Source organism: Anguilla rostrata, chromosome 4 (assembly GCF_018555375.3).
Source record: "Anguilla rostrata isolate EN2019 chromosome 4, ASM1855537v3, whole genome shotgun sequence".
Classification (NCBI taxonomy): Eukaryota; Metazoa; Chordata; class Actinopteri; order Anguilliformes; family Anguillidae; genus Anguilla; species Anguilla rostrata.
In genome coordinates, this window is record NC_057936.1 from 21,591,005 (window position 1) to 21,614,770 (window position 23,766).

A 23,766-nucleotide genomic window follows, 5' to 3' on the forward strand; every position below is an offset into this window, starting at 1 on the left:
AGAGTGTCTGGATCCCAGTGCTGATCCACGGCGCCATGCAGAACCAGCCTCCCCACGCGGCCTTCATGTCCATGTTCATCCTGGAGGTCGACCAGTTCATCCTCACTCCCATGAGCACCGCCGCGCTGGACGCCAAGGACGACGAGACCCCCCGAGACCAGCTGGTCTTCAACGTGACCAAGCCTCCGGCTGAGGGCTACGTCACTCATCTGGATGACCACACCAAGCCCATCACTTCCTTCACCTGGCAGGACCTCAATGAGATGAAGATCGCATACCAGCCCCCCAACAGCAGCTTCGCAGGCAGGCAAACCTATGAGGTACAGCCTCGAGAAGTGCTTCTCTGTGCCTCTGGTGACCATGACTAACACCCAGCCTTAGTCATAGAAAACCTTTTGTCTTTTAGTTTTCTAGTATTTTTTTTTTTTTTTAGAAATTTAGTCTCAACAAATGTATGCTGTGCAGAACAAAATCTATGGCACTGCCATGGATGAATATGACAAAATGGTTGTAAATTTGATAACTCCCAGAAAACTCTTGTATGACGGTTAGTCTCTGCTTGTCTCACAGGTGGAGTTCCAGGCCATCGATAGCTCATTTGCAACCAGTGACCCCATCATGGTTCACTTTTCAGTCAGGAATGCAGAAACAAACGCCCCTCGAGTCTCTTGGAATATGGGTAAAATCAATAGCAATGCGCAAATATCATATTTCATGTGTCTAACCCAAAATCATCCACCATCCGATTTAGAAAAGGTATAGTACATTCAACTCAGTATGCACATAATGTTTACACTGTGAGAAATCCCGAGACCATGCTCTAGGTTTAAAGTGAAGCCATATCATTTAGCTTTTTATTATTTTGACCACACCATTTAATAATTTTTCAAGAAAAATATTTTGTTAAAGACTGTAACAACATAATTCAAAACACAGACTGTGAATTTTTTTTCCAGGACTGGATCTGTTGGAGGGCCAGTCCAGACCAATCACGTGGGAGAATTTACAAATCGTGGACAAAGACAACATAGACGCGGTGTACCTGGTGGCTGTGGATGGGCCTCTGCATGGCCGGCTGAGTGTCAGAGGTAAGGGGACCGGGTACGCCGAGGCAGTTTCAGATCAGGGGTGCTCCAGGCCAGGCCCAAGATTACTGTAGTGTGAAACTCTGTTACAACAGGCTAACAGGAAAACAGTCCTAATGTGTGAAACCAGGGCCTTCTGCAGTAAAACGGGGGGCATGCTAAAGCCAATAGACAGGGGCCTTGTTACTCCTGGGACTTTTTCTCAAAACAAATGCTACATTTTTTGGGCCACTGATCAGATGGTCCCTGCGACCTTGAAACACATGCAATCAAGACCCCCAAGACAACCTTCCACCCTGCCCCACCCCCCACCCCCCACCCCCACCCCTTCCACATGTTTAGCACGCGTCTGGGACGAACGCATGGTTTGAGAAGCATATGTGAGGTGGCCTGCATGTGTTTGCTAATCAGGTGTAAAATGTGCAGTCCACACTCTGCCAGGGGCCCTCTTTCACAAAGATGTCTTCAGAGCGGCAACGTCTGTCCTTCCACTCCAGCGCACGGGGACATGGACTGTGTTTGCACAGCCCTTGAACGAAGCAGATTGTGATGACTTACGCCATTTTACGCCATTCTGCACAGAGGCCAGATCCACAAAACAGAGCTTATTTTTCACTGAACATTGTATGGTCAGGGAGGGACATTTATTCCCAGAGATGCAGAAGGGAATTCTTCAGTCGTAGAGCACAATTGCTTCCTGTGCCTTTACAACATACAAATCTGTTTCAGATAAATATGATTTTTAAATTCTGCCAAATTTAAACATTACTTTGAAAACTAAACACAAATTGGTGCTGCAGGCATTTCCATACTGAGGGGCTCCTGTGGTGTGTTAATGTAATTCCCAGTCCCACTAATCCTCCAGTCCCATAAATCAGAACTGATCTCCAATGATGTTTCCTCTTCCAAGACCATCTGATCAACAGCAGCGTCTGCTCAAACAACAGAACTCCCACCCCAGCCCACGTTTCCTTTAATTGTTGTTTATGCTTTTGAAAAACCATATTGATTTGTGACCTTTCAGGGTGGAATGTAACAGTTCCAAGAGTTTGGCTTCCCCTCACACAAGTACCTGTGAGCTCATTTGCCGAGATTTGCTCAGGTCAATATGAGGAATGGTCCAAAAACACATGGTCTCTCTGGAGGAGTTTGGCTCGGACTGGGAATTGCTCCCCCCCTCGGACCTCCGACTCTGGGACTGTTACACTGGGGACCATCACCGTTGGGTTGGTCCAGCGCCTTCAGCCAAATGGAAATCTGCTTCTTCCTCCACACAGCATCCTCTGTGTTGGGTACCTGCATTGAGTGGGTTTGTGTTTTTTGGGCCTGATGCCCACAGCCACCTTTGGGCCCAATTACCCAGCTTTTTTCTCTCTCTGTCGGACTTGTAGCCGTTTCCCTTGGTAAAGTTGCTAATTAGGTTTAGTGTGTGGCCATTCATCACTCAATCTGTCTGGTGACCTTGCCCTTCTGTCTCCCTGGCACGCTGTAGTGTCCCATCTTCACTTTGGGCAGCTACGCACCAGCCTGGGAAGGACGCCATTTTCCCTTTCTGCTTTCATGGAAGGGGGACAGGATGAGCCAGAGCCAGCATGTGTGCCTTTAGGCGAAAGCAAAATGTGTTATTTTCACATTTTACATCCAGCGAAAGTCTGCAAAATAAAGCAATTATTCCACGAAATGACAAACTGAAAATATTTAAAAATAAAAGGGGTTTTATTGGGTAAAAATAAATCCGCTTTATAGAAAAACTTGTGGAGTGAGATCAACTTGGCTGTACAATATGTTGAGACATATGCCTAATTTCAAAAGAGCACTGTCCATAGTGTTGGTGTACAGATTTTTATGAAAAGGAATCACTTACAGCAGGGCTGCCTAACCCTGTTCCCAGAGATCTACCGTCCTGTAGGTTTTCACTCTAACCCTAAAAAAGCCCATCTCACTCAATGGCTAGAGATTTCGTTGAGTTGCTAAGTAGTAGAATCAGGAGTGCCAAATTAGGGTTGAAGTGAAGACCTACAGGATGGTAGCTATATCTCCAGGAACTCCAGGGTTGGACAGCCCTGATTTATGGTATAAAATGCTTCACACTGGAGGCCAGTATTGTTCATTCCACCTTCTGCTGTTGTATCCTCTCTTAGGTGGGAAAGGCTTCATGTTCAAGGTGCGAGATCTGCGTGAAGGTGTGGTGGTGTACCACCACTCAGACAGCGACACCGCTAGGGACTACATTGTTTTACGCATCACAGACGGCCGACACAGCATCCGTCACAAGTTTCCCATCAACATCCTCCCCAAAGACGACACCCCTCCCTTCCTCATCAACAATGTGGCCTTCGAAGTTCAGGAAGGGGGCTCTGTGCTTGTCGAGGAGTACATGCTGTTGGCCTCGGATCTGGACTCTAGCGATGACTACATCCTATACCAGCTCCTCACTTTCCCACGGGCAGGAGAGATCATCAAGAGGTCATCGCCACAGCATCCGGGTCTGTGTGGTTTCATAGTATTGCAAAGACAGCCATATGTACAATATCTGGACCACTATGATGTTTGAAAATTCTAAAGCAATGCAGTTAGACAATAAACAGCTGTTGTTCCAGACTGTCAGACTACAGAAATGGCAGGATGTAAAGGGTATGCTACTCAACTGACTGTCGGTTGTGATGTCACATAGGTGTGTCAGTGAAGAGTTTTCTGCAGAGGGATCTGTTCCAGGGCCTAATCTACTACCGTCACCTGGGAGACGAGGTGTTTGAGGATTCTTTTGACTTTGTTCTTTCGGACAGCCACCAGCCGCCAAATCTGTCCCACAGACAGGTGAGTTCCATGCCATTAGGATTTTAGGAGGGGTTGCCAAAAATAAAAGCCTCAATACAAGGCGATCAACAAAAATAAGCATCTGGAGTTTACTAAGCAGCATTGCAACTTTGATTGTAACTATGTGTTATGGTCAAATGAGACCAAAATTGTGCTTTTCTACCAAGCATGCCAGTGGTGGCACACAATGGTGCCAGCAGGATTCCCTCCCCAGGTAAGCACCTGTATGCAGAGCATGCACAGTGTGCACATCGACATCCTTGAGGTTTTTCAATACAAGTTTTAGATTGAAAAACACAAAAATGTGACTGAATTTGAAACCAAACGACCCACGCATCTTTATTTAATTGTAAACTCCTCTGTTACAAACAATTTCACGTTGTCTATCACATCTGTGTACCTTGGGATGGAATCCTGCAGACGCCACTGGCGGCGCACCAGCAAGAGGATGCCTGTGCTGCAAGGCGACAGTCCCAGCTACAGTGAAACATGGCGGCGGTGTGGCCTTCCCATGATTGCGTCTCACCACCTGCTCTCGGCCTGTGTTCTCCAGACTGTGGTGATCCACGTGTCTCCAGTGAAGGACCAGCTGCCGGTGGAGGTCTCCGGCAGCGTGCGCTCCATTACAGTCAGGGAGACTGAAATCATCCGCCTCACCCAGGGCCAGCTGCACTTCAGAGACACCGAGTCCCCTGACACTGATCTCATGTACTTAATAACCCAGCCATGCTTCAGCCCCACCACCGTTGGGTAAGCCCGTCCTGTAGAGGGAAGGACTCTTTCATAGTGCGGTAGGCTCAGGCGTTAGGTGCCTCTGAGCAGACAGATACTTTACATCCACACATGAGTCTGTTCTTTTACAGGTTACAGGATGCTGGCAGGCTGTTCTACACTGACAGCACTTCCTCTGTGACAAAAGACCCCACTGTCCCAGTACTGAAATCTTTTACCCAGGTATCAAAGAAAGAAATGAAGATTACTGTGCAGTAAGCCGTATGTGAAAAATCTGACAGCTGTGAAAATTACTTGTGGGCCTTGCCCTTGCCACCATGAACAGTAATACATTTTAAAATGACTTTATAGGTGCACCTCTGCAAATGACTGTAATTATGTTGTAGATGTTCCTTGAAGTATCTGTCCTATTTCCCAGGCCGAAAATTAATCCCAGTGCCCTCAAATCTCATCTCAATTTCGACTTTTGAGATCCTGGATTTGGTCTAGAAATTAGTTTCTGCAAAGGCATCAGAATTGATGTGCAGCATGGGAATAAGTTGATCCATTTATCATCTGTGCATTATATATATCAGGTCAGAGTTAAGATATGAACTCATCTCTTTTTTAAGTGGCCCTCTAAATAAATGAAAAGAAATCAGCAGCATTTGTGACTGTCATCCTGTCTGTATTGCAGTGTTCTTCATTTCTCTCTTCTCACCCTGTTTCCCCCAGCATGCAGTGAACCACCTGAAAGTGGGGTATATGCCACCCCTGGAGGATATTGGCCCAGAGCCTGTCTTTGTGCAATTCATCTTCTCCGTGAGTGACCAACAGGGCGGCACTCTTAGCGGCCTCGTCTTTAACGTAACGGTTATTCCCGTGGACAACCAGCCACCCGAGGTGCGTATGTGACAATCACAGCCGTCTTTACATGGGAAAAGGTTTTTAAATAAACCGTAATGCCATTCAGTGTTGATGACACCTTCTGGATGCAACCGTCTGACGTTAACAGCTCAGGTATTAGCACTGGCACAAAATACTGTGAAAGGAAGCTCTAAAAGCACCAATTAAAAAAGTATCTTTAAAGTGCAGAACTTATGGAAGGGCAGACTTAACATTCCATCAATATAACCAGGTGAAATCTAATAACAGATAAATTAATAAATTATCAAGAAGTTTTTATTTGGTTCTATTTTAATGTGCTTCCTGCACATTGTTTAATTTTACTACACGCCTTTAAAGAATTATTTGGCTATTAGCACAGCAAACATTGATTGTTAGCCACACATGAGCTTGCCATGAGGACGTTTTCTGTTTAACACTTATAGTCTAAAAAAAGGAATAAAACTGACCCTCCTCTGTTCGCTCTCATCCCACAGATATTCACAAATGCACTGAGGGTGGAGGAAGGGGGAGGAGGCTTCCTGACGGAGGAGCACCTGCTGGTGCGAGATGTGGACACCCAGGGGACCCAGCTCAGGGTGCGCCTGAACAAGGCCCCTCGGCACGGGAGACTGGAGCTCCAGGGCCTGGTGCTGCTGGAGGGGGACACCTTCACCCTGCAGGACCTGAGGGCTCTCCGCCTCAGGTGGGAGGGCCGGTGCTGGATTCCGTTTTTTTCTGGAATCTCCCGCATGTTCTATGCTTTGTGTGCACTACAAATCAGTTACAACTTAATGTGAATGCGCTGAAACTGGAAACCACTCACAGTCGTTCTCTTCCCTTATGCCAGGTACATCCACGATGACTCTGAAACAGTGGAGGACACCATTGGTCTCACAGCCACAGATGGAATCAACTCCGCACACGGCGGCCTATCTGTTCAGGTAACACCTGGCCCACCTGCAGTACCCTGGTATGAATGGTGTGATGCTTCAGTCTGCTGTGAGATCAAAGCAAAAGAAAGACCACACCCTGGGGATTTCAATTAATGGACAAGAGGCCCACAGTAGAACAAATGTCACTGTCTACTGTGGAAAAGTAAAGCAGTGACAAGAGTGAACACCCTGATGGGCTTGTGCCTTGGTTCAAGGTTCTGTGCTAGCTCACCCTGCTCGTTGCTCCTTAGATCCTGCCTGTAAACGACGAGCCCCCTTTGCTTGGGGCGGGGCTGCAGAAGGGACTGAGGTGCGACGAGGGGGGGCGCGTGCAGATCACAGCGGAGTACCTGTACGCCACGGACGCCGACAGCGACGATGCGCGGCTCACGTACATGCTGGCGCGCACGCCCACCCAGGGGGAACTGGAGAGGGGCCACACCACAGTGGACAAGTTCTCTCAGCAGGACGTCCTCCAAGGGCTCATCTTCTACCGGCACACAGGTGAACACTCCATCTTCCTACACAGGGCCGCAGCTATGAATTCCCAGGTCTGGGACAAAATATAGCCCCCCCGTATATTTTGTAACAGATATCCTGGTATGCTGCACCCCCTGTCCCTAAGACTCCCAGTTGCTCCCCTATCTTCTGCCCTGTTCCTACAGCTGATCAAACTTAATTTCCTTTGGAACTGGTTTGAACATCAGAAAGAAAGAAAGCAATCTCTGATAATCTTTATTAATTTAGTCATGTTTTTTGGATGAGTTTTCTCTCTTTCACAATTTCATTGTCCCCTAGGTGGTGAGATCGGGCCCAACCCTGTCTTGGACACTGTCACACTCATTGTGTCTGATGGGGAGGCAGGAACACTGGAGAGCTGCTGTCAAGGAGACGCCCCGCCAGTTCCCTTACACGGCTCACTTCCTGTCTATGACCTCAACATCACTGTGCTTCCTGTCAACAATCAACCTCCTGCCATAAGCATAGGTAAACACAGAGGGAGAGTACCGAAAGAGGCTGTACAATGTCTCTCTCAATTTATATTTCTCTATATTTTTTTTAATTGCATACTATATGTTACCAGACAGATCAAACATTTTATCAAGTTCATTTATCATCTTGCATTTTTTTCTCCCCTCCAAAAAATATAACCTTCAAATTAATATATAAAATATAATATAATATTTCTCCTCATTCCCTCTGCTTCAAAGAGGATCAAAGACAACAGGTACAATAGGCGGCCAGGAACTAGGGACGGCGTTAATCAGTCAAACGCACGCTCTGCACTGGGAGCGCTAATGGGGCGAACATTGTGTGGGAGAAAGTAAGTCCTCGCCAGAGCCGGAGCCAAGAGAAGGATTTTCCCGTTAAACCCCGAAATGCAAGGAAACTTTGCGTTTATCAATTGGGACCAGTGACCACTCAGAGACAAAGAGAAGTAGCGTCGGAGCGCGTGGGAGGGGGGGCTGTGCGCGTCTTTTGGGAAATCCTCACGTGGCTGTTGGGGTTGTTATGCGCACGGCACGGCGCACGCAGCTGGTCGGGATTACTGGCAGGCAGAGTGCCGGGAGAGGTGCGCCGAAATCGCGTGCGGATTCCCCTCGAGAGGGACGGACAATGAAGACCCTGGCAGCGCAGACAAAGGAGAGTCCCAGATTCGGGAAAGAGTCCACTGCCAGAAACCGCCAAGATTTCCTTCCCCCCGACGATCTAAACAACATCGAGCTAATTCGTTAATCGCTGGCAAAAAAAGAGCTATCCTCCCGCAAATCTAGTGTAGTTTGCAAGAAAATGTAATTGTTTAATTAATTTGCATTGAGTAAAGGAAGACTGGCGTAAGAGCATTAACACCCGCGAAACAAGAGGACTCTGCTTTCCCTCTTGTCCTGCACCGGCTGATGGTTTTATCGCCTCTGTCCCAGACTGCTGGTCATTAATTTCTCCCCTTGTCGCAGAGTCTGATCCAGCCACAGCCCCACCAGTGCCCGCTCTCCATTCATTATTTATCTGTGCGGTAAATGGGAGCAGATGCCAGTAAGCGTGGGCATGATGGCTTTATCAGCACCCAGGTGGCAGCAGGCTGGCCATGAGCCGAGAGAGGAAGGAGAGATAGAAAAGGGGGGGGGGGGTGAGGAACGGAAAGAGAGGAAGAGAGAGAGGGATGGGGGGATAAACGATTTGAAGAAAATGGGATACACAGGATAGCTTGTTGGTCTGTCCCTCAACAGAAGGCCTGTCTCTCACTCTAATTTACAGTCCCTCTCTGATTAGCCTTCTCTCTCTGATTAGATTCTCTAGCACAGCATAAAGATGAAACCATTCTCTCAGCTTCCTTATGAATGGAAGGAATAAAACATGCTCTGATGCTTCTGGTATGTCATAAAATTTGACCATCACCATAAATCAGTATAATTAAAACAGGTCATATACTGAAATGAATATGGTATTGATTCTCTGAGTCTTTCTTTAAAATATGAGGGGGGAGTCAGATCTGTGTGCAAGTCACATCCACCGCGTGTGTCCTTGCTAGGAGAGGTGTTTGTGGTGGACGAGGGCTCTTCCAGGTGCCTGTGTGGGGACGTGCTGGGAGCCTCCGACCGTGACACCCCCCCTGACGAGCTGCTCTTCTCGGTGGAGACCCCTCCACAGCATGGCTTCCTGGAGAACACCTTACCCACTCCTGGCTTTGAGAAGAGCAATGCAGGACTTAGTGTGGGTGAGCAGGGTTTAAATTCAGGGCAATAACTTTTCAATGCTGCTCTGCTTTGCTTCCTGTGTGGTATGTCTATGCTACATCAAAGTGTCGCATTAAAATGTACATTAGAATGAAAACGTGGGCTCGGTGTCCACCGCTCCCCCACCCTCTGATGCGTGTTGTTTGGTGGTCAGTCTCTTTCAGTCTGCTCCACCTCAAGTCTGGATTCATCAACTACGTCCAGTCTCAGCACCAAGGTGTGGAGCCCACGGTCGACCAGTTTGTGGTCAGCGTCAGCGACGGGGTTCAGAAGTCCACGCCCATCCCCTTCTACATCATCATCAGCCCCACCAATGACGAGGCTCCTTCACTGCTGCTCAGCAACTTCACTGTGAGCCTTTCTGGCCTCAAATTCCTATTCTCCGCCTTCTCATTTTCACTGTCCACACCACAGTTTTCTTTTTTCACCCTTTACAGAAGTTTTGCGCCCTTCCCCTCCTCTGACCGACCCCTCCCCTTTCTCGCAGGTGATGGAGGGAGGGATGAAAGACCTGAGTCCGGACCTTCTGGACGCAGTGGACTTGGACGTCCCCTCGGACACCCTGACCCTCTCCGTCCTTGTCCCTCCGGCCCACGGGACTCTGATCAACGGGATCTACGGGCTGCAGATGAGTCGCTACAAGGACATGGGCTCCAAACTCCTCCAGCAGAGCCTCCCAGTGCAGTCCTTCACCCTGCAGGAGCTGCGGCAAGGTCAGCCCTTCATCTGCGGGGCCCAGTGTGGCTGATTAAAGATTAAGTACTCCACAGGATTAAAGATTAAATATTAAGTACATAAAAAATAAATAATACATATATGATATACACCACATACATATACATATATATATATATATATATATATACTTATACACGCATATACTGTCCAACACTCACAAAGAGTTGAGATTCTCCTTTACTTGCACTTTCAAAGCAGAATTTAGTATTCTGAATTTGCGGGGGAACATGCTTTGCGCCCCCTTCACAAGCCTGGCTGCCCCTCCATGGCCTCCAGTAGGCTCCAGTTTGCCGGCAGAGCCGGGTCCAGCCCTGCTGAACAGATGTTGGAGACAGAGGTCAGGGAGCGCCCGTGGTGCTTCTGCCCGCTCTGCAAAGTCCTTTCGCCGCTCCCTGCACAATTACCTCACAGGCACTGTGCACGGGGCCTTCAGCAGCCCAGCAGCCTCCTCGCTAACAAGCGCCTTGGGCACGCCGAAGCATAGGTGAACAAGCCATTAGCGCTGTGGAACGATGACAGACCCTCATTCGGGGAGTTTCTCCCCCTGTTCTACCCACCTCGAAAGAGAGGAGGTGAGGGCAGGAGATGTGGGGGAAACATGTCAAGAAGTAAAGGGCTCCCTGGTTGCTGTAGACTGTATGCTAATGTTGGGGTTTGACTGCACACTCTGCTCCTACGATGGAGCTCTTGCCCTCTTCTCCTAGGTGACTTATCTGTGTTCTCTTCCGCTGTCATCCCGCTGCTTCCCACCCTCTCCTTTGGTCTCTCTCTCTCTCTCTCTCTCTCTCTCTCTCTCCCTCTCTCTCTCCGTCCCTTCCCCTCTTTCCCCTCTCTGCAGGAATGAAGATCATATACATGCACGATGACACAGAAACCCTCAAGGACGTCTTCGCCATGCAGCTGACAGATGGCAGGCGCACAGTCCAGGGGACGGCTCACGTCCGCATCCTACCAGTCAATGATGAAAAACCGCGGCTGCTAAAGTAAGGACGCCCTGGGACGAATCCCCAGCCAAAACGGCCGACGGGGGAGAGACGGGGACGTGAGGTGGGGGTGGGGGTGGAGAGGGGGGGGTTGCGAGGTGAGGGGATTGGGGCAGAAGGGGGAAGGGCCGAGGGGGGACGGGGGGGGGTCAACGCAACCTGTGCCGCGCATGTGGTGGGGGAAATCAGTGTCCCACCGAATGAGTGCCTGGGAATTCGGTTTCATCCTTGAGCAAACCTCCAGTGCGTCGCTCCTCTTGTTTTTCCCTTAGACCGGGAGTTTTTTGACTCACTGCACTGGCAGAAGGTTGCTCTTGTAAACTCCACGAGAGCAGAAATAATGTGCGTTTCTGGCAGAGGCCCTCCCGCTCGTTTCCCGCGTCCTCCTGGATCGCGGTGACAGGCCGGCCCTGCTCGCCTCCGCTCCTTTCCGAGGCGCGTTTGCGCTTTTACTTATTTAGGAGCCGTTTAAGCGTGCGGGACAGCCGCCAGCTACCAGCCAGACGGGGGGCCTCCTCCGCCCCTTCATGTCCCGTCCCGTCTCCCTCAGAAACGCGGGTCTGGAGGTGGAAGCCATGGACAAGAGGGTCATCTCCAGCGTGGTGCTGGAGGCAGAGGACCTGGACACCCCCACCGACCGGCTCTACTACATCCTCAATGCCGGGCCAAAATTTGGTCAGCTGCAGCTGAAGGTTAGCAGCTGTTTCCGCACAATGAGGGCATTCCTCACCTCTTTAGTCCTCGTTGCGAAAAACACAATAAATCACTTTCATGGCTGAGCATTGCATTTCATATGGACTAGCTTCCCAAAACATTGACTGACTGAAAAGCATTCAAATTAATTCTGAAACAATACTCAAACACACCCATCCACCCATCATATCTAATTTTTGAAACTGTGTTCCCTGGAGTTGACTCTTTATACTCAGTAGATATATTAAAGAATACCGTAGAAATAAAAGAGTACCATGGAAATAAGGCTAACGTGTGTGCGTTTGTACAGACAGGGTCAGGTTGGCATGTCTTGGGACCAGGTCAGAACTTCACGCAGGAGGACGTGGAGATGAACCGGCTGTGGTACCTCCACACCACCTTGCAGGGGGTCAAAGGTTACGACAGCTTCCGCTTCGTCCTCAGCGACGCAGAGAACGAGTCTCCTTCCCAGGGCTTCTTCATCTCGCTACGTACCGTCCAGAAGGGTGAGGCAACCGCGGCATACGGAAACACAGTGACACTGTCTCTCACTGCCATGTGTCCCACAGCCACACAGGCACTTTGCCAACGACATGGACAAGCGTGGGTCCTCTTTGAGGCAGGGGGCTTCATAGCATGTAGCATCTTCCCTATGGCAAGAATAAAGCTAACTTTCTGAATTTGGACCAGTTGCCTGCCTCCGTGCATGCATAATTCAGAGGACGGCTTTCCCAGTTGCGGCGCTGGCTTTGCCAGTTGGGTGAGCATGGCAGGCCAGGCCTCCCTGGTTCTCCTGGCTCCGCGCTCCCCGATCCTGGAGGAGCGGAGGTGAGAATGCGGGGTCTGAGGGAGGGCCACCTCCCCGCGCCCCCGGCATGAATAATGAAGGAGGCGGACAGAGAGCAGCTGTAGCCCCTCTCCCTGGCCCCGCCCCTCGTCCATCTGCTTCAGTCAGGGGACAGTCAAAACAAACAGCCAGAAAATCGCTCACGTCTCACTGTTGTTGTTTATTCTTTATTTGCCTCTTTATTGACGGTCCCACAGCTGCCTTGCCTTCTCGTTCTGAGGCCCATTGCACCTAGGGGGTTCTAGGGCGGAATGCTTAAGATTGTAAAAAAGTACTTCACCTACCATACATTTGTAATAAGCAAGGGATTGACACTTAATTCATATATTGAGTATTGTTGAAGAAATCAATTTTTCTTTTTTTGATCTCTTAAATTTTTTTCTTTTGCCCCTTTCTTTTGCATTTCCCCTCTCTTGGATTGGTTCCACCGGTCCAGGTGACATCACTCTCGTCACCAAACCGGTGACTTTGATGGAGGGCGAGAGGGTCATCTTGACGACTGACGTCCTGCTGGCCGCGGACGGCGGCGGCAGGCCAGAGGAGCTGGTGTACGCAGTATCCATCCAGCCGTCGCACGGGCACCTCCACGCGGTCCAGCAGCCCGGCGTCCCGCTCGGCTCCTTCTCCCAGCTGGACGTGGCGGCCAATCGCGTGTGCTACACCCACGACAACAGCCGGCTAGCGCATCAGGACTCCTTCAGGTCAGGCCTCCACACACTCCCACCAAACTCTAGCGCAGACATCCATATGTACGCTCACAGTTCAGTTATATTTCTATAGGCAAAGCGCATGATCTTTATCGTTTTAAAATACAACTCTCATAAATATCAATTTTGTGAGGTTTGCTGGAGGTTTTTTTTTTTAAAAGGACAGCCCATGAAAATCAGCGAATGCACTTCTAGATGGAGAGAACGGAAGGATGTGAGAAAAATAAAAAAAAACATGAACAAAACTATCACGAGGAAGAATGCTTTTTCACACGTCTTCAGCCAACTTGGCAACAAAACAAAATGCAAAAAAAAAAAAAAGAAACCAGCGCATGGCTGACCTGTCCCCGCTGTAGCTCCCATGTAGTGGAGCTCGGGTTTGTCACCCAAAGCCCTGGTTGAGTTTCACCTCGGGGGTGGCTGGGGGCGAGCGAACGTTCCTCTGCCAAGCAACACACGGGGGAGAGAGAGAGAGGACATGGCCTCTCGCCTGGGGCAGTGTGTGCAGCCAGTGCAGCGCAGGGGCGGTACGCAACCCTGCTCTCTGTCCTGATGTGCCCCGTCAGGGACACTGTCCCCCTGAACGGGAGGAGAGTGGCAGAGGCTCGCTCTTCCTCTCTCTACCTCCTGCTAACTTACCCACCACCACAGTGTACCACTGAACATGAGCCTGTCTGTTTCCATTAGTGACACTGTAACCCCTGCTTTTGTGGGCTGCTATTAGCGTGTGATGCTTGGTTTTTGCCTGAACCGGTGAGTCTGAGCTCCCAGGTCTGCGTGTGTATTTAGCGTTTGTGAGGATGGCGCTTTTTTATGGGCGGGCCCTCAGATTGCGAGACACCTGGGCGAGCACCTGTGCATCAACTCCAGCCCAGACAGCCAAGGCCCGGGCCAGGCGCGAGGCAGAAGGTGTTTTCGTCCTCCTGTTCTCCCGTAGTTTTCCCCGCGCCGCGGTGACAGCGGATGATAAATGGGCATTATTAAGGAAATAATACCTCCGCCTGCCGTTAGCTCGCACTGCTTCCAGGGAAGGCGCTCCCGACCGGGGATCCGTGGGCACAATTACCCGGCAAATATGGGACATTGGCGGTGCCAGATGTTCCGCCCGGTTTGGCTGAGAGGGGAGACCTGCAATTCGGGGTTCTGCGCGGTGGCTGTTGTCGCTCGCCCTGGCTGGTGAGCTGACAGCTGTTATCAGGTGCAGTGCTGCAGGGCTACTCGGAGCACGGCAGATTGGTTTGGCAGCGGGTGAATCCAGGCTCTTCCCCTCTCCTCGCCGCTCATCTCTGGCTCCTATCTCAGCCACAGTGCAGCACACGGGGCAGGGAGATCCCCTCTTAACCATTTGAAGAGCAGGTTTCTCTGGAGTATTTTTTCAAAATTCAAAGTCAGTGGTCTAGAACTCCAATTCTTTTACCAGTAGTGACTGTTATATCTGCAATAGATGTTAAGAACATTCTAATCATATATTTGTGATCTTACACCTTAAAGGGTTAATGCACACCCAGACTCAGACACCACTTTAGAGGGCCAAAGCACAACTTTCCTTTAGGCTTGGAATTTAAAAATGTAGACTATATTTTGGAACCTTCTTGACCTCATATGTGACTTCTAAAAATGATGTTGAGTTTTCCAATGTTGCTATTTCTGTTCATTTAAGCTCCTGTTTAACTGCACTTAATTTGTCAAGCGTAATATGTCAGCCATCTCTTACCCGAGTTCTGTCTCACCAAACAGTTTTGTTGTCAGCAATGGCGTGACGTCAAAAAGCAGCTCTCTGCGTTTCAACGTGGAGCACGGCGACCGCATCCCGCCCACGCTGAGCAGCAATGAAGGCCTCCGGCTGACAGAGGGCGCCACGGTGCCTATCTCCCGGGAGAACCTGGAGCTCACGGATCCTGACACAGCAGTCAGCAACCTGACTTACGCCCTCATTCGGCCTCCCCAGTACGGCAGGCTGCTGCTCAGGGGACAGCCCCTGTCCCAGCCCAGATTCACCCAGGCCGACATCAACAACCTGGACCTGACCTACTGGCACCAGGGTGGGCCAGCCCAGATCGACAGGTTCACGTTCCTGGCCTCTGACGGCACCAACAAAGGGTTCCTCCTGTACGGCCAGCTCAGGGAGGAGCCAGTCACCTTCACCATAGAGGTAGGCTTTCTCCCATCTCTGAATCATCTCACGTGGAGTAAAATGGCAGTTCAGACACATGAAAATATTTTTAAATGGTTGGCACAGATTAAGTAAGAAGCTGTTAATAACAGCAAACATATTCAAGTGCAAAGCAAGCATCTTATCCTGACTGCAGGTGGTAGTTTCTGCTGGTTTTTGTGGTTACTTATCACTTAATTGAACCATTCAAGCAGCTGATTACACTGATAAGACACCTCACCTGGTTTCTTGAATCTGAACTAGCTGCTGATTTTAATATGAAAGATAAAACCAACAGGCACCGTGGTCCTCCAGGATCAGGGTTCAAACCATTGATCTATGCAGCCACCTGGTTGGTGTTTGAAAGTGAATTTTTTTTTTTAAACTAGAGACATCTTCCCACTTCCTCCAACCAACATACATCTGGTTTGGCTAGTTATTTCAGTGACAGCTTGGAGCAGGTTTATACACTGGGACTGGGCTAACTGAAACATGTGTTTTAGTCAACAGTGTCATGTTTAATATGTAATTTGATGTATCAAATGATACATTTTATCAAAGTGTGCCTTTAGAATTTTGAAATGCTGTCATCTTTTAAAACTTTGTCTTTAGTTGTCTATGAGTCTATAACATCATTTTTTTTCTCTTTATTGCTATATACAGTATATTTAAACCTTCATATATTTTAAAATGTGTTTGGTGGGGGGCTGATGTATTTTGAAATGAAAGTACACCAAATGTTGGCATCATAATCTGTCTAACATTTGACTTTTTAACTTCTGAGACCTCAAAGGGTGAAAATGAAAGAGCGGTCACAGTGAACACATCCTTGAAATTTTAGGAACGCTTTTGACACGGGCCATAGCACTTCTGTATAAACAGCAAATGTTTTTCTCCACACACATCTGCTCTCTGTCTTGGCCCCTTCCCGCTCTTGCCCCAAAGAAACCGAGTCACACATCCCTGCTAGTCCCCTAGTCCCCTGATAAAATGGCCACTGCAAAATAGAACTGCACTTGAAATGCAAAATCAACTTTCCACAATTTTTGAAAAGGTGGCACCAAAAAATTGATTGAACAAGATACAATCACAAAAATATCAATATTGACACAGGTTTATCTAAAATATTATTAATAACATTATTAAAAATGCCCTAAAGTCAATATTATGCTAATTCAAGGAAACAGATAGTATACTGTTACATTTTGGACCCATCTAACTTTGGGTTAGATGCTGAGTGTCTTAGCTAACTAATATGCTTCAATGCTTTTGGCCAAGGTAACAAACCAAAAACATATTTAAGTGCATGTTAGGCAAACACTGCTATACATTTAACAGTTTAAAATACATCTTTTTCATATGAAAAATGAATCATGAATCAGTAAATGCTCAGTAGAAATGGAAATGGTGTTTTGAGCAAAACAATTTACATACAACGTATTGTAGCTAGACCCTTACTTACTTTTTGTACCAGCTATCTGTTGTTCATGATGACATCAATAGATAAGATTAATGCATGTAAAATGTAGCTAATATCAGTGCTGGTGTGCTACCCCAAGGGCATATAGCATGTCCTTTTTGTTAATTTGTTCTTGCTTGATTAATTAAGCAGGGCTTCAGGGTCAGGATTGTGAACTTTTTGTGTGTAATACAATACACAGTTGAACACTTTAAGCTCTTTGAACATTTATCAGGAGTTTAACCTTTAATGAATATCTGTAATGGTGATACTTACCTGTACTAATATATTGTTATATATAAGCAAAGGAGTGTAATAAAGGAATCCAGTCACTTAGGCGATTCACCAAATATTCTGTATTTACCAATAAAGGACAATAGGAAATCTAGAACAGGAATTGGAACACAACCCTATTTTATTTTAGTTGTTGTTTCTAAAGTCCAGACTCTAGGCAAATCAAGATGATAGCAAATCAATAAATGAAATTCAAAACTGCATGATTAAGATCAATGGTAATATTAATAGTGGTTATCATGCCAATCTTGTGTATGAATTCTAAATTGGAACACCTGCACTCACAGTGGGGCGGGTGCAGCGAGGTGGAAGTCTGGTGGTTTAAACAAAAGGGGGATACATGCTAAAGCCCCCGCTGCATTGCATGAGAAAGCAGAACAAGTTCTTGGCCAGGTGGAGGGCTTGGTGGGCCGTCCTGTGAGTCGTGCGGCTCCTCTCCTGTGGCCCGCGGCGCACTATAAAATTCTGCTGAGCCGCCAGCGAGGCGGCTAACGCGCTGGCCGGCACAGCCTGTCCAGGGCCTTGGAGAGAGAGCGAGAGAGAGAGATAGAGGGAGAGAGAGAGAGAGAGAGAGAGAGTGAGAGAGATAGAGTGAGAGAGAGAGAGAGAGAGAGAGAGAGGGAGAGAGAGAGACGCTACGCTGGCACAGGTGAGGGAGGCCGACCGACCACAGGAAACTTTCCTGAGACCCTGCGGGACACCGGCCTCCATCACTCAGCACTAATGCGAGCTAAAGCACGGAGCCCGCTCCGCTACATCTTAAACCCCCCCCCCATCACCCCTGAGACAGCGCTGTGCATTCACAATCACCATAAATAATGCCTAAAATTACTCTCACATGCAACAAAGTCACATAACCATGGTTATTGCTTGGCAGGCAGCAGGTATTGAAATGACCTGAACCTGGTGTGCAGTGACTGTGATATGGTGTTTTGTTTTTGTTCTGTTGTTTTTGTTTGTTTCTTTGTGGTGTTTAAGGATACAATTACCAGACTACAATTAAAGACTCTTATAATATGTTTGATCAAAATACACTAAGGAAAAGTTTTATCAAGTAATAACTACCCGTTTAAAAGCAAAGTTGTTTGTGTGAATCCACTTTTTTGGATTTTGCATAGCATACTGTTTATGTCGTTTTATTTGGTTTGGGTCATGTAAGTACATTGAAATATAATTTTTTTATATCAATCTGCTATTTGATGTTCCCAAATGATTGATTTCAGGTCACAGACAACCCCACGATATTCGGAGTGAACTGGATGGGGGGATATGAAATGTTATTTTAGCTCCCTCTACTGGCATAATTATATAAGTGCACCTTTCACAGAAAATCACAGGATGTGTTTCCGTTAACTTATCTTTGCAGGTGGAACATGTCGACAAGACACCGCCAAGCTTGTCAGTCAAGAGAATGCCCAGCACCGTTGAGAATCTGCAGGGCGGCAGGCAGGGAATCTACATCACATCTCGAGACCTGCAGGCCTCCGACCCTGACAGCCCAAACGATGAACTGGAGTTCACAATCCTGCGTTCGCCACACTTTGGGCACCTGGAGAACGCCCTCACAGGTGCGCTCACCCGCCTGATGACACAACGGGGGAAATTATGTACAGCGTTGCTATTTCCAGCCCTGACATTTCCCTCTGCGTTTCTCAGGTGGATACATCAAAGGACGCTTCACTCAGAAGGATTTGGACCAGCGCGCCGTGCGTTATGTTATTGACCCAGAGATCGAGGTGACGGGAGACAGCTTTGAATTCCACGTCACTGACCCTGCAGGGAACACCATGCTGCCTGAGGTGTACGTACAGTTCGCCAGAACTCAGATCTGTGCTGAGTAACAAACCATTTCAGTTCTTTGAGCCGTTTAAAAAAAACAACATTTTTTTTAAAACGGCAGAAAATTCAGGTTTAATGCTTTGGGAACTGTGATCAATCAGATTCCATACTGAGAGATGGAACTCTTTGGGAATGACAACAATGGTGGCGACCATGCATTAGCCAGGTGGCTACTACGCAACATATTTGTTGTCTGTCTTTGAAATAATACATATTCGTTTCCAATTTTTATTTTATTTTGCTGGAGCAACAACTATATTTTACTACAAACTGCCATTTACTGCAAAAGCAAAAACAGTTTATTGGCAAAGTAAACCGTAAACATATATGTTTTTGACGGAGTGACTTGCACATTCTACAAATTGTTTAAAGCTTTGACATTGCAGACCGATGATCCTTTGCTGCCATCTGCTGCAATGGTTAAGAAAATACTGCATCTTTGATAAAATTTTAGGTTTTCAAAAGAGCAACATTCTATGAATTGTTAAAAAATACATTTACAGCTGAATATTTTTATTTAATGTTTTGAAAGACAGGGCTTCCAGATGAAATTCCTGGGCCCAGGAAAAAAATATATTATTATATTATTTCAAGGCCTGAGACAATATTTACCACAAGTTCACAGACACGTGAACGAACACCAGCACATGTCTTACGTTTCAAGAGGTGTCCACACATGGAAATTCTCGTCAATATTGACCTAGGAATATGACCTAGGAATCAAACCCACAATTCATAATTACAAGGATGGTTCTCTAACCCTTATGCTACATTGCTGCTACTGCTACAAAAATGTGTGCTAATGCAATGGCTTAGATGATTACTTGACTTTTTTTTTTTTTACTTCACTTGATTTTGTTGACTGTTAAACCCATAATGTGGCAAACAGTTGCAGATTCAACTGATCAAAGAGCTTTGTCCTCATCCAGTTTACCACTGAATGTGCTGCCCCCTGCAGGCTGGAGCTGAAATGGTCTCGGGTGGAGCTGTCGGCGACGTGTTTCCGCGTGTGTGAGAACGTGGGGACCCTGCCCGTGCAGCTGATGCGCAGCGGTAACAGCATTGACCCCGCCTACGTCGGCATCCAGGTACGGTGTCCACATGAATCGAAATGTAAACTCGAGAAAAAGAAAAAAAAAGCGAGACTGATGCAAAGGCAGCACTGAACATTAGATGTTTTTTTTGTTTTGTTTCCTGATTAGTGATTGGACAGTTGTGCTGTTTGTTCATTGTTGCACTTCAGGTAGTAGAAGGCACAGCCAAAGTGGGGAGGGACTTCACCCATAGCACAGCTGCTCTGATCCAGTTTGATCCAGGTGCCTCTTCCTCGTCTTCCTCCCTCTCTAGCTCGACTGTCATTATTCCATTCACATATCTTTGACTCACTCGTTTACATTTCTCTCTCTTTCTCTCTCGTTCTTAAGGGGTCAACTTGAAAAGCTGGAACATCTATTTAAAGGATGATGGGTTGGAAGAAAACCACGAGAAGTTTGAGGTGGTTCTGAAAGCACCGAAAAATGCAGTTTTGGGTCAGAGGCAAAAAGCCACTGTGGAGATTGTGGACCCCAGAGGAGGTACCGTTGGAGTGACCTAGTCCACATGCTCTCAGTTTAGATGCATGAATAAAACATCAATAGAATTATTTTTTTAAGAATCAGATGCATTGATGGGAAATTCATTATGTGAGCATGCACCAAAATATCAAGCTTTGATGCGGGAGTTGTCAGGAGACTCGACTTCTCTTTGGTCTGAGCGATTTGTGTGATCTGAGTGACAGATCTGAGTGCATCTGTCACCAGGCAGTTGTGACCCAGAAGAGCTGCGAGTGGAGGAAGACGTGGAATCGGGCCCTGCATTGTTCGAACCCAAAGTCCACACGTCCCACTCTCAGGTTCAAGAAGAGCACATCCTGCATTTACAGCCAGCGGGGGCCACGGAAAAGCAGCCTCACCCCCCTCGAGGTGACGTCCCGTACCGCCACGCCTTTGTGGACCACAGCGAGGGCGAGCTGCGGGACCAGGCGGGGCCAGGACCCCACAGCAAACAGCTGAGGGTCCTGGGCAGCAGTAGAGGCAAGGTGAGAGAGTGAGGCCTCAAACCTGAGACCTACAGTTCATTTCATATGGAATTCTTTCCAGCTTTCTTTATACTGCAAAGCTTTATTCACATTTGCTGCTTGGTCTGTCTGTGTTCTGAGCACACAGGTTCGTTCCTCAGGGGTTGGAGTGAGGAGTGAAGAGACAGCTTGGACAGTAAGAACCTTTGGAAGATCAATAAGCAACTATGTTTTTAAAAATTCGACAATTCTGGAAAAAAAGGTTGAAATAATTAGGACAATATATAGTGAGCTCCATAACGTTTGGGACAAAGACATAATGTATTTTTATTTTTTTGATTTGGCTCTGTCCTCCACAAGTTTATATTTGTAATCAAACAAGTCATGTGTGGTTAAAGAATAAACCAACTTGACAGAGCTTGGGAAAATGTGTCAAAATAAATGGGTGAAAATTCCCCTTCCCAGTGTAACTGCTGTTAAAGGTGTTTCCATCAAGCGTTGACACAGGAGGACAATGTTTATGGAATCAGCATATGTTAGTGCTGGAATTTTTCATGAACTTATTTACCCCTTAATATCTTGAATAATCATGTTCACTTTTTAAAAATGTGTGTACATAATGTATAATTCAACAAGTGTGATATAAGGGTGTTAGATACAGTACCTTTCTAACGCCTTGTATATATCTATAAGCCTGTTCTACTGTTAATGTGTCTTGTGTGTAACAAAGCGTCACTGTCCCCCCCTGTTCCAAAGTTCCATGGAATAATTCCTCTGAGAGTAGAGGAGAAGGAACCCCCAAAACCAGTGCCAGTGCCCCAAGTCCACACTGAGCTCCTGATCACTCCTATCTGGACATGGACCGGACCAGCCCGTCCTGAGGACAGGGCGGGGGAGACCCCTCAGGGAGACTCCCCTCAAACTGCATCCCACCCGGCAGGGCACAGACGCAGGGTGAGCACTCCGGCTCTAGTCTGGCCCCATACCCAAATCCCAGAAAATCAAACGTTTGCTCGCTCAGGATAACTTCTTATCCAGACTGACTTCATGCATACATTTTACATTCCTTTACAGTCAGGACTGTTTTTACTATCCATATCCCCGTTTGTCTTGTATGGTCTTCTTACCATTTGAAATAACTGTAGACACCGTTTCAGAAGAATAAAATAGTCTTGTTTATCCTTTTTGACTTATTCACATGAGGTCTATTTCCACACAAGATGAGAAATTAATTATTTTTACTAGACCTCGGTGTTTTATTTTTGCAGTGTGGACAGTATCTCTCTCTTTCTCTCTCTCTCAGATGGGGAAAGTCACTGGTGGTACCTGCCCGCCTGGCTGGGTCCCTCATGAGGAGAACTGCTACACACTGAGCCCGGGCACTGCCAGCTGGACCAGTGCTCAGCAGTCCTGCGCTTCCCTGTACAGACATAAACTTTCTACTTTCAGTCTCAATAGTCAGGCAATACATAGTCAAGCGATGCATGAAAAATACCAATACTATATATGTATATATGTGTGTGTATGTACATATGTATAGATACATGCATTTTATTTGCTTTTCTCTGTGTTTGTTTGTTTGTTTTCTTTTAGTTTTGACAGTCACCTAGTGAGTGTCACCTCCAGAATGGATATGAAGTGGTTGTGGAAATTTGCTGGGAAGCAGCCCTTCTGGATTGGTAAAGACCAGTCGATCTGAATATAAAATGAATGCATTCTGCATCTGATAGTTTAAATGATGTATAATGGATTGCATTTCATTTAATGTGCCCTATGATGTAAGATGTGATTGGTGTGTTTTCAGGATTGACCGGTTCCTTAGGACAGTGGTCTTGGACGAATGGTAAACCACTGTCATTCTCCAGACTCAAGAAGGCCAGCAGTCCAGATCCTGAGTCCAGCTGCGTGCTGGTCCAGAGTCAAAAGAGGTGGACGCCAAGGAGCTGCACTGCAGAAGAACACCGATACATCTGCACCACTCCTGCTCAGCATATCTAAGATGCTTGTTATCCAAGAACACTTGGAGCTGGAATAATGGTCCAAGGAAAGTAATCTACAACTGTTTTATACCGCTGATCATCACACATTTATGGAAAATAAATAAATGAATAAATAAATAAACAAAAAACTCTGTATAAAAACTCTGAGCTCCGGAATGGTTGTTATATTTGGATGCATCAGGCAAGGAAACACCAATTTTACATTATTTTGTAATAGTAATAATAATTAATTGAGAACTCTGAATAAATGTTAGATTAATAAATATCTAACGCCTTCTATAGTGCTGCTATATACTTGATAAACTGGATTTTAATATCATATAACTTCTCATAAGAACTGGAATCTTGTCTACATTTACAAATCTCCAAAAAAAAATCTTCCTTGTAAATATTGCTTTTTTTATTATTATTTACAACTTGTGAATGCTGTTTTCCCCCCCAAATAAAGGCTGTGATTGCAGCACTCTGCCTACTTTGATTCATCGTGTCGTGTCGGAACTCTGGAACCTTCAACTTCTTTGCCTCAATGTCTGCTTGGTAAGCAGAGATACTGTGCAGTCTACATAGCAGGCTTTCAGCTTGAAACACCTTTTAGATCTGGTCATCTGCTTGTGTATAATTTGGTTATATGCATTAGCAATTGAGCCCACTCACAAATGTATTCTTGGGAGTCTGAGATCTTTGTTCACAACTAAAAGAGATTGGTATCATGGGGTTCGCCATATCCGTCACCTGTTAGTTGTCAATCACAATCAGTTAACAGAATTTAACAGTTAAAAAAGGATTGGCCAGATTATGAACACATCTTTCTAGCTCCTGTACATGACTGG

At 46.8% G+C, this 23,766-nt stretch overlaps 1 protein-coding gene across 1 annotated transcript; it reads left to right on the forward strand.

The window, feature by feature from the left end:
• LOC135252801 (FRAS1-related extracellular matrix protein 1-like) lies at positions 1–23,399 on the forward strand. Its single transcript, XM_064331322.1, has 31 exons — positions 1–320; positions 571–679; positions 957–1,088; positions 3,227–3,571; positions 3,760–3,902; positions 4,456–4,652; positions 4,766–4,856; positions 5,349–5,516; positions 5,996–6,204; positions 6,349–6,442; positions 6,685–6,937; positions 7,232–7,420; positions 8,964–9,149; positions 9,323–9,519; positions 9,656–9,881; positions 10,745–10,889; positions 11,440–11,581; positions 11,893–12,088; positions 12,866–13,130; positions 14,874–15,288; positions 18,408–18,609; positions 18,698–18,842; positions 19,839–19,968; positions 20,124–20,196; positions 20,305–20,454; positions 20,680–20,957; positions 21,085–21,132; positions 21,693–21,890; positions 22,240–22,358; positions 22,530–22,615; positions 22,741–23,399. Exons 1-31 carry the CDS (start codon positions 36–38, stop codon positions 22,932–22,934), a joined length of 5,610 nt encoding a protein of 1,869 aa, XP_064187392.1. The 5' UTR covers positions 1–35; the 3' UTR covers positions 22,935–23,399.
• The last annotated feature ends 367 nt before the right edge of the window (positions 23,400–23,766 follow it).